Consider the following 18,320-nt stretch of genomic DNA (forward strand, 5'->3'; position numbering starts at 1 on the left):
CACAGGACCAAGCACGGGAACAGGACAACTCGGACAATGATTCCATTGACACTGATAAACTTTTTGATCCAGGTCCTATAGATCTGGAAAAGGAGGTAGACCTTTCCCCCACCCCCTTGTCTCTCCTGATGCATTGATTGTATTTTTGGGGAGGGTGAAAGGGAGTCTGAGGGATTGGTGACAGGAATGCAAGCGGGAAACACTTCAGTGATGGGTTTTGGGAGTCGCTATGGCATGTTCAGTATTTTGTCAGACAAATCAACCTGCAGAGTGGCAGCCTGTGCAATACGAGGCTGTGAAAGGGTTAAGCAAAGCAGTGCGGGAAGGGAGGATTCATAATACATTTGCTATGTCCCTTCTTGAAGTGATGGCAGAGCCTTATACACTCACACTGCATGATTGGAAGTTATTGCTTTGTATGGTACTAACTGATACAGTATATGATGTGGTTATTTGATTTTTGTGAGCTATGTATAGTGGTCTTGATTGAAAACCTTAATCGGGGAATTGCTGTTAACTATGAGCAGTTAGCTGGAGCAATTAACTGTGCCGATTCTGTGACTCAGGCAAGGTATCCCAGGAACAACTGTTTGCAAATGAATGAGATGGCTTTTAAGGCGGTCGGGATGCGGGAGTCTTGCCACAGTCTTGCAGGGTCCTAGAGAGTCACTAACTTTAATACTAACTTGATTGATTGGCTTCAGAATATTTTGCAACAAGTCAAACATAAGGAAGCTCAAGGGTTGCTTTTAAAACAACTAGCTGTGATAATGTCAATGAAAATTGTAAATGGGCAACTTTCACAATCGCAACCCCAACATGTGTCAAATGATTGTAACGCAGAACTCACAGCAGACTGTAATTCTCAGGCTGAGTTCTGGAATGCAGCATAACAGATTTTTGCTTCTCTAATCTCTTCTGTAAGAATAGTACACGCTCTTAACTTGCTTAGTAAATTAGGCTGCTAGCTTGCTAAACAATACTACAAATAATATTTTTTTTTCTGGCTTATTAACAGATGTTGATTCTGTCCATCATATGTTGCTACAGAACCGAGTTGCTATTGATTTTTATTATTAGCACAGGGACACAAGTGTGAAGACTTTGATAGGATGTGTTACGTGAATCTGAGTGACCACTGTGAATTAATTTACAAAAGTATACAAAACTCAAAAGCCTTAAAACAAAGATCTGCAACAGAGCCAGGGGCGGGATGCCTTTGGTCTCTTCTCACGGCTGGGAAACTTTGGGCCATGACTCAAAAGTATTACAGGATTTATTATAATTATCTTTAACCACCTTATTGATGTTTGCCTTATGTCTCCCATGCTTTTTTTTCTGTATTCAGTGTTTAGTTGATTGTAACATAAAGCAGGTCATGGTCACCCAGCTACACACACCCTTTGCCTCCTCGCAATTATGCAAAAAAGGGGAGGATAGAGAATGTCTGAAGAGATATACAGGAGAGGAAACTGGAGAATATTTGACCTAACAAGGGATGAGAGAATAGCTAGGTATTGTGAAGGAGAATAGGAAAGATAAACATGGTTATCTAGTGTTTAATAGGTGTCTGCATGCTTGTAGATATATATAGCTATGTAACTGCATGAATGATTTCTGCCCTGAGCCTGGTGGAGCATACAGCTGCGGCTTGTGTCCGGGCTCAGAGATGTAAATAGGGGCTTCTTTGTTACGGTAAAAGTGTTTCTCTTTGCATAAAAAAGAGAGGGAATGAAGGGAATGACCCCAGAGGTATGTTCAGAGAAGGCATGCTATGTTTCGAACTTTTGGACGGAACCAGTTCTTGTTTGGTGTGCCCTTCCACCTATGTATAATGTTAATCCAAAAAAAGATGATATTGTTTACACTTTGAATGTCGATAATTGTCTTTCTGTAGATGCTAATGTAGTAGGAGGCTATGATGGGAACGTGTCGCAGCGGTTCTTCTCTTATCCGGAGTAGGCAGGGAAAGCATTCAAGAGTTAAATCACCTTGTTTGGTAGGCAGTTGAGAATGTGAGTCAAAATTGCCACTGCTTTTTGTTGTTGGTTCAAGGACATGGCTGTGAGGATTTGGATGGTATGTGCTGAATGGATTTTAGGCGCCCCATTGCAGCAACATGTTATCAAAATCTGAGAAAATTTCAGCCTTTTTGGCATCCATTCACTCAACTGGCAGTATTGTTTGTTTGCTATTACCTTGGTTGCTGTCATGTTTGCAAGGGCCCTGCAGAACATGGCAAACCTGGTACTAGCTGTTCAAAAACAAAAAGGGGAAATTGTAAAATTGTACGGAACAGAGACAGTGGGTTATTTTGACACTGATAATATGTCTTAGTTGCTTTTTTATTTGTTCTATTACTTATACCTTGTTTTTACTCGTTCGGTTTCAAAGGTTCTTTTTGTGCAACAGGAAGGGGGAGATGCAGGAGCGGTCTGCAAACTAGGACCATGCGTGGCAATCAGTTAGCTGAGGGGAATGTGCTCCAGCTTGTAGGTCACGAACCCTGGGAGGACGAGGAGTGTGAATAGACACAACAATTAACATGATGAGGCATGTTTACAGAGCACAGGGGAGTGGGAGACGGATGGCGCCAAGGATGGCGCCAAGGAAAGATAACACCTTGCAGTTAATTGCTGGTAGTTAACCACCAGTCAGGGATTGCCTAGTATGCAAGGCTTAGCTTCAAGAACCAGTCTGTTTAAAACGCGCAGCTTCTGAAGGTCTATAAAACCTCGTGCTTCTGTACAATGAATTGCCATTTGCTTGCATCAAGCTGCGTCCTGTCTCTTCATTCGCCGCAATGTGTTGGCAGTTCAGATGTAGAAATATGATGCTTATCATAACACTTATCAAACCTACTAATATGTTTTATTTTTAAAAATCACAGTTTTGTGCCTTTTTATTGCACAGGTTATCTGGATTTCAGCTTCCATCATCTATTGTGAGCACAGGATCTATCCTCACGCTTTGCTTCACTACAGATTTTGCTGTCAGTGCTCAAGGCTTCAAAGCTATCTATGAAGGTAAGAACTCTTTTCTTACCAGGTCTTTATGCTACATGCTTTTCATGTTGAAATGTGATGTTTTAATTTTAATTGTTTGGGGTTTGAATCATCAGTGAATATTGCATAAACTTCTTTTTTTTTAACCATGCTCAAATGTAACTACATAACAACCATAGTCTTGATTTTGAAATTTAAACTAATACTTTAATTTCTGCTGGAATTTTTAATTGAATTTGTCAGGCTTCCAAAGCTGGATTCAAAAATAATTTCATTTAAATGGTTTTCTTGTTATCTCCAAAATTATTTCTTTTGACAAGTTCTTTAGGCAATGCCGAGTGATAAAAATGAGGGAGATATGGATACTAACTGGCCTTGAAAATATATCACTGATCTTCTCCTTGTGGAAAATAAGTGACAATTAATATGTACGTGTATATATAAATTTAAAAAAAAGTTAGACTACAGTGATGACTGCACAATGCTGGGAAAAAATAACACCAGGTATTGTCTGCAAGTGTCTACCAAAAATTTTCGTGATTTTTAGGTTTGGAGTGTTTTTGTGTGGGGTTTTTTTTCCTACTTAATTCATGGAAAATACAGGGCTTTGAGTACTAGAAGTTGCAGATTTCTCAGTTTCAGATTAGTTCTCAAATGCAAAGCCATTTTTTCTTTGTTTTCATAAATGTAATTCTTTGAAAGTGTTTATTCTGGAAAAGCTATCTATGGCCAGTTAAGTGATAGAATTAAAAAAAACCAAAAAAATGTAATGGTGATGTTAGTGAGGAACTTTGACTCTAGAAAGCAGTATGGTTTGATTGTAGCTATTTACTAGGGCTAGAATTTGCAACTGTGTAAATCCATTATATTGTTTACCACTTTAGAAGTCAAAGTATCTTAGAGCCCAAAGGTATCTTCAAATGCTTGGTAGACTTTGATTATGTTTCTCTTAGAACTTAGAACCCTTGAAACTTTACCTCCCTTTGTTAACAATACTTAAATCTACTTCATATTGACACATATCTTATCTTTCATATTTGATTAATGTTTTGAAATGATAGTGTTTTTTAAAGTGTTTTTTGAATTCAGTATCCTCATTGAGTGGGTTGCCGAGGAATGAAAGACAGGTGTAGGAGGTATCATGAGTAACACTGATCTTTTAGTTTTGAGTTTTTTCTGTTTGGGATGAGTAGCTCAGCAGTTACGTCTTTCCTTGGTAGCTATTCCTCCCTTTCTTTGTCCCCCAAAACTTTATCACCTGCTAAATCAGCTAATTGGGATGAGGCCTGGGAGGAAAGACTAGGAAAATTTCATTGTAATAGCCTTTATAAGCTTTATTAGGTAAGTTGAAAAGGAACATCAGAAATCACAAACACACCAGGAACTGGTTTTGTTACTTCAACAGGAAGTTGCTTTCTACATACCTGTATCTTTCTCTCTTAGCAGATGCGTATAATAACATATTTTGTCTTTCTATGCAGTCTGAGCAGTTTGTTTTTCCATATTGAAAAAGACAGTGAAGAATACTAAAGGATGTCTCTTGACTGTCAGCTTAGGAACACTTGCACAGAGCCGCAGGCTGTAATATAATGACACTTCCTGCTGGCCTACTTTCTTGTAAAAAACCCAGCAGGAAGAGCTGTAATTAACACTGACAGATAGCACCACTCTCTGTTTAAACAACACTGCCCCCTTTCAGATTTAGTGCTGCGAACCTGGCATTGTCCATGAGCTTAAATTGACTTCAAAAAAATGACATCCAACTCCAGAGAAATGGTGAATGCCACTCAAGTGACAGCATCTCAATGTACAGACAGGCAACGGGGACTGAAGCTTTGGGAAGTATTTGTAGGAGTGAGGGGTTAGGTGTTTTTTGTGAAGGCTTGGGGTGATTTCTGATGTAATGGCCAGCTGAGTTACTGAAGCCCCATAGTTTTAAGAACTCTTGTAACTATTCCCTAAACTATTTGTTTTAAATAGTGACCCCTTCTGGCTCCTATGCCACATCTAATTTGCTGAGTAGGTAGGTGATTAGTTCCTCTGGGGCAGCAGAATACAGGCCAGATGTTACCAGCCACTGGAAGTCTTTATAATCACTCTGCCAGTTACCCATCCCAAAGCTAGTCTGCTTTTAGTAGAAGTATCTGCTTATTCCTGGTTTTAGCCAGCTCTTTCATTCTTCTCCTGAGTAAGTGAATTACTGTTCAGTTGAAGACATGGGGAGCATTGAAGTGCTACTGACTGCTTCCATCTAAGAGTTTAGGACACTGTGGGGTTGTAATGCAGAGTTTGAGAAACACTGTTTTAAACATCTTAATTGGAGCGAAGTTTTAACTGCATGTCAGCTGGCAAGGATAGTATGTTTAAAAAAAAATATCTGGGTTGTTTTAATGATACCTAGGGAAGTGATCTGTAACAGAAATTTTCTTGTAGAAATAGAAAAGCCCTCAACATCCAAAAGCTACAATTTTAATAGACTGGGAGCAGAAGAAATAAAAAACCCCTTTGCATCACTATGTAAAGGAATACAGAGGAATTGTTCTGGCATTGTATCACTTGTCTCACAGTAGCAGATGAAGTAGGTCTGAAAAATTCAAATATTAGGATGGATGAAGGAACTAATTTCATAAACTTTCCATATTCTGGGAGGCTGCACAACAAGTGGTTTTGGTTTGGTGGTTGTTTGGGTTTTTTAATTCTTATTACGACAGGCCACTTTCTTCTGAATAGGAAAAATTAATCTAATTGTAATTCCTACCTTCATGAAATTAAAAAAAAATCAAGTATTAATGTCTTCAAAGTTAGCTCTGCTATTGAAAGACAGTACTTTAAATGTGATCATTTTTTGGGGGCAGACTAGTGTTTTTACAACCATGACTCGACTTAATACTGGGCTAGATTCTTTGCTGTGCTGAGCCTCCGCCTTGCAGAGCAAAGCAGGTGCTGTTGGGAGGTTTCACCATTACTGTTTGCAGGGTGCTCTTTTTAACTTAAGCTGCCTGGTGAATGTGGATAGGACACTGAATGGGGAAAGAAGGCATGTGAACCACTTCAGCACCTACTGAACAGCCTCTGAAGTTACACCCACACTGGGATCCCTAGCAGAAAGAGAACAGTACATCACATTCCCTGAGCTGAGATTCTGATCTATGTGTTTTATTGAGTACGTTCTTGATTTATGACCTGGCTTGCCATGCAGCAGTGACATAGTCAGATCCTTTGTGTTTTTACAATACAGAAACAGGTTAACAATGAGGCTAGTGAAACCACATTCCAGAGCTCTAAGCTCTTGAAGATTCTTTTATTTATCTGACTTATCTTGCTGTCACCCCTATACCACGTAAATGTAATAGTTAACTAAATCTGATTTTGTGGCAAGAGACCAGTGAGAGCCATCTAATTTTAATAAGACGCTGCTGTAGTTAGGCAATTGCTGAGTTTTTAGGCTGAAATGTAAGTTTCTTTATTATATGGTGATTTCACCAGGTTTATATGTCTATTTCTGAGAATCCCTAGTATTTTTAATTAATACTTCTGTCTTCCTTAGTGGTCACATCAACACTATACATTTGTTACAGATGGAAGCTTGAATTTTCTGGAAATAAAATTATCTATGGAATTTTCAAACACATGATTGTATCAGTGAAAAGAACTGTCAGTTTCAGAAGCAGCAACTTCAGTTTAGAGAATCCGTCAACTCATTTGATCTGCTAAATGATTTGTTGACTATTACCGTTGCTGCTGGGTAATAAGTTTTAAGCCAGGGGACTGGGGAGTTGAGAGAGAGATTCTGTTCCTGTAATGTGTGGTTGATTGGGTTTTTTTGGTTTGTTCTGTTTTTGCTTTTTATATGGTGTAAAGCACTGTCAATTAAAATGAGTTTAGACTTTGGGACGGGGGGATGTGTGGGAAAAATAACAAAGTATTTGTGACTTGTGCAAATTTAATTCTCTGTTAAAATTATTTTAATTCCTATTTTCTAGAATGAGAGTCACAAACTTTTTTAAAAGGTGCTTTGAGGGCTAGAAACAGAAGTAAAAATTCAGTATTGCTGTATCATTGTAGTAATTCTTTGGAATGTCAAAAGTATCCTCCCACACGGAACACTGGCATATGGCTGGAAATATAGAAAAATACACTTCAAATGACAGCAATATCTGAAGTGTTATACACACATAAACTTAGAGTAACGCATGGTAGAATTGTTATATGGTCTTGCTTCTTCTAGAGTGTCCTGCCATTTAGAGAATCTGGTTGTTGAGTACAGAAAAATCAGTAAGAGTTTAATTCACAGTGCCTTGTTAGTCATCAATGTAAAAGGAAATGTCATGGTTTGTAGCATATGTTTTGCTACACTAGTGTCTGCCATTAAACTGCCATCAAAGGTTAATAATCTTTGGTTCATTTTAAGTTATCTCTATTTTGTGTGTGTGGTTGTTTTTGTTGTTTATAATCACACTTTGTAATGTAGAATTTGTGGGCAGTGTTTAAACAGCAAGCCAGATGTAGTGGACTTGATGTGTGCTAGTACTTTTCCTTGACCTCTGTTCTTCAGCAGCAGGTTTTCTTTGCCAAAGGAAGAGCTCTTGCATGTCCCTCTATCCTACCTGCCCTCGGGGCATACTTCCTTTTTTCTTTTCTTCTTTGAATTCTCAAAGCTTTCTGCTCACACCCAGCATTAACATTTACACTGGCAGTCACCTCCTCCTGCCTTATGCATCTTTCCTGAAGCTTCTTTTTTAAATCCCTTTCAGAACCAAGAGCAGAAAGTAGTGATACACTTACACAGCATAAAGTCTTTGAAGACTTTTCTTTTTTTTTCTCCCCCTCTTACTGCTCCTGTTCTCCCTGAGTATCTGTTATTTGGTGTGTTTTCCCTTTTTATGGTTCAATACTTTGAACTAGTTAAAACAAACAAAAAAATGAAATGCTTCCTCCTGCCAATTTGGAAACATTAATTCCTGTATTAATTCCATGAATTTACCAAGGTAATTTTCCCAGGACTTTTTAAGTCAGTATGGACCCAGTCAAGACAACAGACCTTTGGGCTCAAGCTAACATATCCTGGTTTTTTGTTTCTTTGTTTCCTTCAAGTACCAAAACACCTTTCCTGTACTCTCAATAGTAAAAACCTGCTTTTTAGTGGGTTAGCACTTGACAATGCTTCCTGCTGTTGTCTGTGAGTCTATTAGTTAGTGGCTGTGTAGTTCTCACAACAAACTGATACAGTGATAAGGATAGTTACTCCCTGGGAATAGGGGTGTTCAAAACAAACCGAATAATCTGAGGCAAATATTTTAGATTGGGAGTAGGAAGCTAAATAGGCAAGAAAATACCAACTTTTATGCAACTTGAATGCATAATAATCGCCTACTACTTAGTATGAGTAGCCTTCTGAATCTTCAACCATGGCTAGTTAATTTCTATGCTTTAGTCATAGGTGCTGTTTTACCTGTAAGGTAATATTTCATTTTGCTTGTTACAATGATCAGACACTTTGAATATTACTGCTGAACCTCAGTGGCTTAGCCAATCCGGTTCTGAAAAGTTCCAAATGATTGTAATGAATATCTAATGATGACATTGAGAGCTATGCAATTCTTTCTATGTTCTGTTGCATAGTTTTGGGGAAAGATTCTGTTTGTTTCTCCCAATTTTGTAACTATTTCCTTTTCAACTGTAATGTTTGGGGAAAGAAGCACTGTAAATTTTAATCTGAGTTTAATTCTTTTAAATGTTAAAGGCACAAACTGTTTTTTTTTTTTTTTTTTAAGCATTTCTTTGGTAAGAAAACAAAACTAACATTAATACCATAGTAAGTGCTGGTATTCTTGTAAATGTATTCCTAGCAGCTTTACATCTTCACTAGCAATCTTCCATTGATGTTAGTGTAATTGGCCATAACATCTGTTAATAGACTAATATGTTTCTTTTCTATTTTTAGTTAAATACTTCTTGCTTGGTGTTTTGGTAGTCTGTTTTTTTTAAAACTGAGATGTTTGTTAAAGCTTACAGCAATGTGTGTGTGTGTATACATGTGACCAAGTAAACTGAAAGCTTTGAATAATGAAAGCTCAGACTGAAACGGGATCTTTTTAGGTTTAAGTTTGTAATTGCACTTTGGAGTGGAAGTAATTGTTTTCTGAGAATTAATGTGGGTATTGATTTACTTTGTCAACTGAAGTTTCCTTATCCTAGCAATTTTTCTAAAAAATAACATCTTTTTGGAATGATACAAGCTGAATGACTGTTAATGACTATATATGGGGAAGAAATAATAATGCAGTTAAAAATAAATCTGGTATTTCATGTGTCAGAACATGACATGATGTGTAGCAGCAAAATCTCAGGTCAGAAGAGGTCTGGCAGTGCTGTGGGACTGTTCTGTGGGACCTTCAATAACCTAGAATATCAATTACTTAGGTGACAAAAGAGTTCACTCTAACTGTAACAGCTAATGAAAAATATTTTTAAGCCAACATGTTTTCAGAAAACTTACAAAAAGCAAAATTGAAGTTATTTTGTGAAGAGGCATAGGTAAAATAGTCTGCTTGTGCTCTGAATTACACAGACTTAAAACTTGCTCAAAATGCTAAACTTGCAGGGAACTGAATTTGGTTGGTAGACACAGGTAAGGACTGCGCTCTTGTATGCCTTCTCTTTCTAATCTTTCATATATGAAGAGATCATGCATAGCAAAAATAATAACTATGTTAAACAACTATACTCCTTCAGCTTTTATTTATGAGAACTTAGGGTAAGTAACTTCACCCGTTAAAAACGTGAAATTCCTTTTGGCAGTAAAACACTTAAATATTTGTTTCAGCAATATTCAAAGGAATAGGAGTCAGAAATCTGCAATGCTATTTCCTGAACTAACCGAAACAGCAGAAACTTCCCAACTGGAAATTGTAGGAATTTCCTAGGAAAAAAAAAAGGCACTGTTAGTGGAAGTTATGATAGGGTTTATTCTATTTGAATTGGCAGAAAATAAAACTTAAATGTAGTAGGGTTCATTATCAACCAATTACATTTTTTTGTCTAAAGGAAGAATAATTTCATAGGAGCCTTGCCTGCTATATTAGTCTGATTGTAAGTTATGTCAGCTGTTTTCTGCTTTTCAGCTCTCACCCCAAGTAGCTCAATCCCTAATGTGAAGGTAGCCTTTGTGTGGCTAGTAACCCTTAGAAAGGGAATTAAGTACCTTGAGAACATTCTTGGAACTGTCTTTTTGACTGCTTCTGATTCTGGAAGGGATTATTTTGTACCTTCTAGTGACTTAGATACACGTAAGAACTGTGTTCATTGTCCTTGGTGCATGAGCCAGTAACAAGCCCAGTGTTGGTGGTTCGTACCTTGTAATCATCATTCAGAGGGCTTGTAACCTTCCTCCACAAAACTCTTACTTGTGCTTATATTTGAGATCACAAATTCAATAGGAGAATGATTTGGTAAAAGAGGGTTTCCTAGAGGAAAATATCAAGGACTTGCTCCTCTGCTGCTGTGAGGTGCCAGTTCTAAACCAGAACAGCATATTCTAGTACGGGATACAAAGTGGAAAGTCAAAGTCAAAACAGGATTGTTTGTCTCTTTGTAGCCTCTCAACTGAGTATTGAGATTGTGGAGAATCTAATCTACATCCTAACAAATCATCTTTGCAACTGTGCTGATACTAATTCCCCACTTCATGTTCATTCTTATCTACCAGCATTAGTATGTGTTTGTATGACTAATATTGAGTTGTGAAAAATACTTAAAAGATTTTTTTCAAAATGTCAGAATTCCTTTATTGTAGTCATTTCCTGATCTGAATCAGTATTAAGAGATTGTGATTTAATCCCAGCCGGCAGCTAAGTACCACACAGCTGCTCACTCACTCCCCACCCCCTCAGTGGTATGGGGGAGAGAACTGGAAAAATAAAAGTGAGAAGACTCATGAGTTGGGATAAAGACTGTTTAATAGGTAAAGCAAAAGCTGCACATCTGAGCAAAGCAAAGTAAGGAATTAATTTACTTCAGCCATCCCCAGGACAGCAGGACTCCACCACACAGAACAGTTACTTGGGAAGAGCAGTGCCATTGCTCCAAACATCGCTGAGTAATGGCAGCCTGGCCAAACTCCACCCATCCCCGTTTTATTACTCAGCACATCAAATAGTATGGGATATCTCTTTGGTCAGCTGGGGTCAGCTGTCATGGCTGTGCCCCCTCCCAACTCACTATGCACCCTCAGCTGACTTGCTGGCAGGACAGAAAAAGCCTTAACACTTTGTGAGTGCTGCTCATCAATTGCTAAAACATCCCGGTGCTGTCAGCACTTCTTATCACAAATCCAAAGTTTAGCGCCATACAGGCCACTGTGAAGAAATTTAACTCTATTGCAGCTAACACCAGTACAGATGTGCAGCATGATCTTGCAAATCAATGTTGTAGACAGCTTAAAAAAACCAAAACCTGAAAATAAAAAGGCTAGCTTTGCTTCTTCTCTTCAAAATGCATTATGTCTTTTACTTGAACTTTAATTTTTAAAGGTAAAACATACGCTCTTAATGCAGCAAATATTTGAGAAACAAACAAGGTCAAAACTCCCGTAACTCTAGAATCGTGCTAAATTCCTACTTTTTTTTAATTCAGCCACATAAGGAATATATGGAATCCATCTTTTCTCCAGGCGCTTTTCTGAAACAAGCCATGCAGCGCATGATTCAACAGAGCTGGCATTTTTGCTTGTTCCATTTTACAGCCAACTGGTATTTGGAGGGATAACTTCTTCTGTTCATAGCCTTACAGATTTGCTGGGTAAGAATTCGGTTAAGCAGCCCGTGTCCTTCCCTGCCCCCATTCTAATTTTATTTTAAACAGGAACTGCTGCTAAATGTCAGGATGTCAAAAGAGCCTGTATTCTGTTCAGACTTCATTTTGCCTGGATTTTCAGTTCTGGACATAGTATATTTCTATTTACCAATGCAGAAATTAAAATATTGCTAGTGCTTCCTGTGGATCACCAAATTATTCAGGGGAGTTTCTTGATGCATTTATACCCAGATTTCTATCTGGCTGAAGAGTTAAATCCTAATTCCTTTTCTAATAATCAGATATATGCAATAGTGTTTGCTTACCTTTGGAATGGTCCCCATTAATGAGATGGTCCTAGATGAAATGCAGCTGACACTCATCTACCTTTTAATGAATCTGAAAAAGTCTGGTACTATTGCTTGCTTGATTTCTGATCTCATTTGTAAAGAAAGTTTTTTTATTCCCTTGGCTGGGACAAAGTAGGGAAAGTTGTATTGGGTTGTTCATCTCTTGGATAGTAAAAGTGTATTTTCAGCTATACCAGTCTGATTTCTGGTTTGTAGTAGTCTTTGTGCTTTTTTTGCTATTGTACTTAATTTAAAGTAGTATCAATTTTTATTATGAAAATTGTATTTCTGACTTTTAAAGTCTCTGCAGCCTGCTAAGACTCACTGTTAATAACTCCTTTGTATTTATTACAAATCTGCTTGCAATGGCAAAGATGGCTTTACGCCTTTTATGTCTTTTGTTGAAAAAATAAAAGAAAATGGAAAAATCTTTTTCATCTGTAATAATTGTCTGCACATTTTTATTTCTTTAAACCGGCAAATGGTGTAGACTGTTGCATCATGGAATCAGTATTTCCAAAATAAAGCCTGTGGGTTAGCAGGACAGAAAATAGAACATTGGGCTTACCATGTTACTCCAGACAGCAGCTGTTACCCTAATTGAGTAAAGGTTGTATAATTTGCTCTGTTAGATGGAGAGTTAGCATATAATAGTCACATACTTTGCTTTTCATCCTCTCTTGTATAACTTTAAACCATTGATAATTGTACTTTGAATTACTTTGTTATTCATATCCTTCCCATATATTGAGGGGTTTGTTTGCATAACCTTTCATGCTTTTCTTCTGTAATTGGTGTAATGAGGCAGATATCTGGAACTTTGCAACAAAATATACTCATCAACACAAGCATGTCTAAATTTTAAGGCATTGATCACGTTCAGTAATGAATAAAATAGGTGAGTGATATACTAGCTATTAATTGTGAAGAAAGGGAGTGAGTTGACTGTAGCACACAATATAGGCACTTCATTTTAACTGAAACTTGAGATCTGTTAAAATCTATCACAGTCTTTACCTTGTCTATGTTAGAACTTGATATCTTCATACAATACTGTTGGACCACTTCGTGTATTGCCTATCTAAATACTGTTTATTCACCCACATAATCTAATTTTCTCATTAGGTATAGTGTTGGTATAAATGACTGCAAAACTGCTTTGAGTACTTAACTCTGTATTTTGTATTTACATCCTTCAGCTCTAACTTGTAACACTTTGAAATTTTTCATCTTGTGTATATTGCAAGACTCCCTAATAAATTTATTGAATTATTCATGCATAATACACTTCCAAGAAATCTTGCCTTAAGGTTCTTTTGAAGCTGGCTTATTGGATTGACCTGAAAAGGGCCATAGGAGTCGTAGAAAGTCACACAATCTCCTTGACCTCATTAGATCTGTGCCTCTCTTGCATTTCTTTAACAAGACAAGGCACACCTGTGTGGTGTTGGTGGATTGTACATCTGAAGTCATAAGAGTGTTAAAACAGCTGTTTAGAATGCACAAAGTCTTATTTATGTGGAAAGAGGCAGACACTGTGTGTGTGTGTATGTATGTATACTGAAGGATTGTTAGTGTCATCAAAGGCTTAAGTATCTAATCATAATGAGGACAGATGAAATTTTTACAGAAAAGGGAAAAATAACAATACACTTAAAATAGTTGCACACATGCTTCTTGGTTTCTAGTAATTTTCCTAGTATACTTACCCTTCCCATGCTCCTCTGAGTCCAGTGGTTGATGTTTTCCTTCACTTTAGGAGGTCCTTACTTACTAAGACAATTTCATACTCTTGCACTTCATTCCGTGATCTGCAGTTCCGTATCACATCCATACTGAATTTATATGGTGTCCCATGCATGTTAGATACTACTACTTTGTTACTCCCAAAACCAGTTTTATCCAGGTCTGCATTTATTTACCTGACTATGAGTTGTTTATAGCCATGGGCTCACTAGTGCCAAACCTTTGTCTCATCACTTATTGCCCTTATGAACATATTCCTCTGTACTGCATCTCCACTTCTCAAAGCGTCTGCAGTCAAACCAGGTGTATATTTCTCTTAGCTATGTCATTGTGCCAGTCGTAAAATATTTTGTTCTGCACAAAGTAACTGCTACAGCTGTCCTTATAAAGCTATAGTTGTACCATCAGAAAAAAGAGGAGGGGGGAAAAAAAAAAAAAGTAAAACAAAATAGCTTTGGACAGCCAGTAAATTGGAGAAATTGCTATCACAGCTAAATCAAGTAAAGCAAAGCTGCAGGGAAGTTCGGAGAATTTTAGAGTGAGCCTGACTGTAGCAAGCCTGTTCTGAGGCCCTGCAAGCTCAATACAAAGTTTATGGTCTGTTACTAATAACAGCAGTACCAGGTTACAGGGCAACAGTATTACAAAACATGGCATGCATAAACCAGTTATTTCTCTTGATATAGCTTTAGTTTCTAAAATCACCTGGTTTAGTCTAAGTTTCTGTTAGAACCATCCAGAAAACTTTTGACTGTGAAATATTTGCTGCTCAGTGTACTACTACCAGGTAGCTATGGTGGATGTCACCTGACTAGGTCCTTAAATGTTTTTGATAGGCAGCTGCAGAGCTAGTCATAAACGGTTGTAATGATTAAATATTTTCAAAAAAACCCAATTAACATTAGATGCTTCTGTTAATATGAGATAGATTATCTCAAAGCAGAGATGCCTGTCTGCCTTCCTGCTTTGACCTTACAATGGAACCTGAAGGACTAAATTTGCTCTCTAGAAGTTGAGCATTTTAATCATAAAGTGATTTAGATTGGAAGGATCTTTATAAAGGTCATCTAGTTCCAGCTCCCCTGAAATAAGCAGGTACATCTTTTACTAGACCAGGTTACTCAAAGCCCCATCCACTCTAATCTTGAACACTTCCAGGGATGGAGCATCTACAGTTTGTCTGGGCAACCTGTTCCAGTGTCTTACCACCCTCATTATAAAAAAAATGTCCTCAATGTCTTCCTTGTGTCTAATTTAAATCTACCCAATGCCTTAAAATCCTAACACTTGCACTAGCATTTCAGGCCTTGGTAAAAAGTCAACTTTTTTTTTTTTTTTTAAATGTATAAGAATTGAAAAGCCTCAATGAGGTCTCTGTGGAGCCTTTTCTTCTCCAAGGTGAATCACTCTAATGCTCTCAGCCTTTCTTTATAGGAGACCTGCTCCAGCCCTCTCATAAATTTTGTGGCCCTCCTCTGGACCTGCTCTAAGAAGTCTGTGTCTTTCTTGTGCTGGGGCCCCTAGAACTCAATGCAGTACTCCAGGTAGGATCTCATGAGAGCAGAGTAGATGGGGAGAATCACCTCCATTGACCTGCTGGCCATGCTACTTTCGATGCAGCCCAGGATATGATATTTTTTGTGGGTTGGAAGTGCATGTTGGTGGCTCATTCATTCCTTAGCCTGCGCTGATATTGGGGATTGCCATGATGCAGGTGCAGCACCTTGTAGTTGGCCTTGTTCAACTTCAGGAGGTTCACATGGGCCTATTTCTCAAGCCTGTCAAGTTCCCTTTGGATGGCATCCTTTCCCTTAAGTGTACCAGCAGCACCACTTGGCTTCGTGTCATCTGGAAACTTGTTGAGGTTGCTCTCAGTCTCACGATGTCCTTAAAGATATTGAGCAGTATTGGTCCCAGTATGGACCCCTGAGGGACACCACTTGTTACTGATCTATATTAGGACGTTGAGCTGTTGACTGCAATTCTCTGAGCATAGCCATCCAGCTAAGTTGTTCTCCATACCATAGTCCATCCATCAAAACCATATTTACAGGCAAGGTTGTTGTGAGGGACTGTATCAAAGACCTTGCAGAAGTCAAAGTAGATGACTCCTGCAGCTCTTCCGTTGTCCACTGATGTAGTCATTCCCTCACAGAAGGTCCCTAGATTGGTCAGGCATGATTTTCCCTTGATGAAGCCATGTTGGCTGTTTCTCTTTGTGTCCCTGTCTTCCATATGTTTTGATTTGTCTTCCAGGAGGGTGTGTTCTGAGGTGAGGCTGACAGGCTGGTAGTTCCAAGGGTCTGTCTTTTTACCCATTTTAGAAATGGACATGATATTTCTATTATTTTAGTCACTGTAGCCTTTGCCTGACTGCCATGACTTCCCAAATCTGATGAACAGTGCCTTAGCAACTAGGTCTGCCAGTTCCCTCGGGATCCTGGGAAGCATCTCATTGGGTCCCGTGGATCTGAGGATGTTCAGGTTCCTTGGGTGATCTCAAACTTTATCTTCTCTTACAATGGGAGGGACTCCTTCCCCCCCGCCCCCCACGGTCCTTGCATTGAGGTTCAGGGACTTGAGAGTTGAGGGAAGAACAATTACCAGTGAAAACGGAGGCAGAACAGTAGTTGAGTACCTCAGCGTTCTCCATGTCACTTGTCGTTAGATCCCTGTCTCACTGGGGGAGTACTTCTTTTGTCTCCCTTTTCTGACTAACACACCTGCAGAAGCTGCTCTTATTCTTGACATCCCTTGCCAAACTTGGCTCCAGATGCACCTTAGCTTTCCTGATCCTGGCTTAACGGTCCTGGGCAGCGTCCCCATATTCTTTCTAGGGTGCATGCCCCTACTTCTTAATCTAATGCTTAGATCATGTGTCCTGCTTTACAGAAAGTTAGCGTTTGAACTGAGAGAACTTTTAGTAGGAAAGCATGCTTCATCTCGGTGTAAATCAATCTTACTTCAAACATAGTTATTTAAAAATGTAATCTTCTTAGATAGTTTTTAATTATTCTACAGATTTGAGTTCTTTGATTCTTTGGGAATTTTTATATTGGTGGCTGGAGAAAAGTCATGAGACTTTCTAAAACAAAGTGGGGCAGCCTCCCCCTCTCACTTCTGTTTTGAGATGAAAAACTGTTTTTGGAAGCAGAAGCTTGTGAGAAAACTGAGCTTTCTGCTGTAAAATGTGTGAAATTTTGCTTATTCCTGAAAAAATGCAGCCAGCAATGTACTCTGTATGTGCAGCTCCCTGGGAGCAGTAGAAGAAAATTTGGCCAAGTGTCCCCTTTAACTTTCTTAGGGGACTCTGAGCACCAACAGAGAAACAGTCAGTTTGGGTCCCTTGTTCTTGTTAGTGGAGTAGGCTTCTAAAGTAACCAGCAATTAGGGAGTTTGTGCCTGTCAGGTTTTTTTTTTTAGTTCCTATATAGTGTGGCTGTAATGGAATGATTCTTTTTAGTAATAGCTTTCATGGTTTTAAAGCTTTATTCTGCATATTTTTATTTAAAATGTCAATTATAATAAAGCATTAAGGAGCTATGTTTTAGGGGAAAAAAATAGGCAGTGGGTGATTGGACAAATGTTGTGTGTAGCTGTCAAGTCAGCTCAGTAGGAGTTTAGCAAACGGCAAGAGTCGTGCAATAAACCAGTGGAACACATATTAGTGCTGCACATGAGGTCAAGCTTCACCTTGCAAAAAGTCTTTCCAGCATTGTCAGCGTTATGTTTTGTTGTGGTGGTGTGTCTGTTTACACAGCTGCTCAAAATCCTACCCACTTGCCATCCTAACTTAAATCATGATGAAATCTGCATGCAAAATGGCTTATTTATCAAAACATGCTTTTAATTGAAAGGAGGAAAAAAAAAAAAACCCACCAAAACCCAAAAAAACACCCCACCCCTGAATGTGAGAAGTCAAGTATGAGCTGAGTTCAGTCTGTTCCCAGATTGAACAGTGTAGTTACTGGGACCCCACTACCTGAAGTCCATAACAAGTGAGAATTCTAAAGAGAATGCTTTGTTTTGCTCACTGCGTGCGTGTCAGTAGCAGGGCTTTTTTTCATGTTTGAGATGTAGCATTTTGAAAGAAAACTGAGAATGAAACATAAGTTAAAATATACTTCTCTGCTGTTACGTATTTTGCAAAATTAAATGTCATAAAAATAATCTTTTAAAGGATACAGCAGCGATGATTTTTGCAGTGCTTAGATCATACTCAGCACTTCAAAGTCATTTTATTGCTTCAGCTGCTCCTGACTTCTTCTTTGGGCTATTTTTTAGACTTAGTTTATAACTAATAGAAAGGCTAAATCTTTTCCTTTAAAGATAAGCTTTATATTAAAGGCAATTTGACTTTCATTTTGGATTGTGTGTATTGTGGTCTGTGTGAGAGATGAGGGAGTGTAAGCTGTAAGAAAAGAGG

At 38.3% G+C, this 18,320-nt stretch overlaps 1 protein-coding gene across 6 annotated transcripts in view; it reads left to right on the top strand.

Moving 5' to 3' along the window:
- CSMD1 (CUB and Sushi multiple domains 1) overlaps positions 1–18,320 on the top strand; it is a 1,231,811-nt gene that overhangs the window by 362,975 nt on the left and 850,516 nt on the right. For all 6 annotated transcript variants that reach the window (XR_013928146.1, XM_080387724.1, XM_080387722.1 and 3 more), the window contains one exon: positions 2,914–3,026. Coding sequence is in view for 5 of the 6 variants with exons in the window: in XM_080387724.1 (XP_080243850.1) it covers positions 2,914–3,026 (113 nt within the window). In the remaining variant the exon portion in view is untranslated. The remainder of the gene's footprint in view (positions 1–2,913; positions 3,027–18,320) is intronic.

The sequence above is a fragment of the Falco punctatus genome, assembly GCF_963210335.1.
Source record: "Falco punctatus genome assembly, chromosome: 5".
Taxonomy (NCBI): Eukaryota; Metazoa; Chordata; class Aves; order Falconiformes; family Falconidae; genus Falco; species Falco punctatus.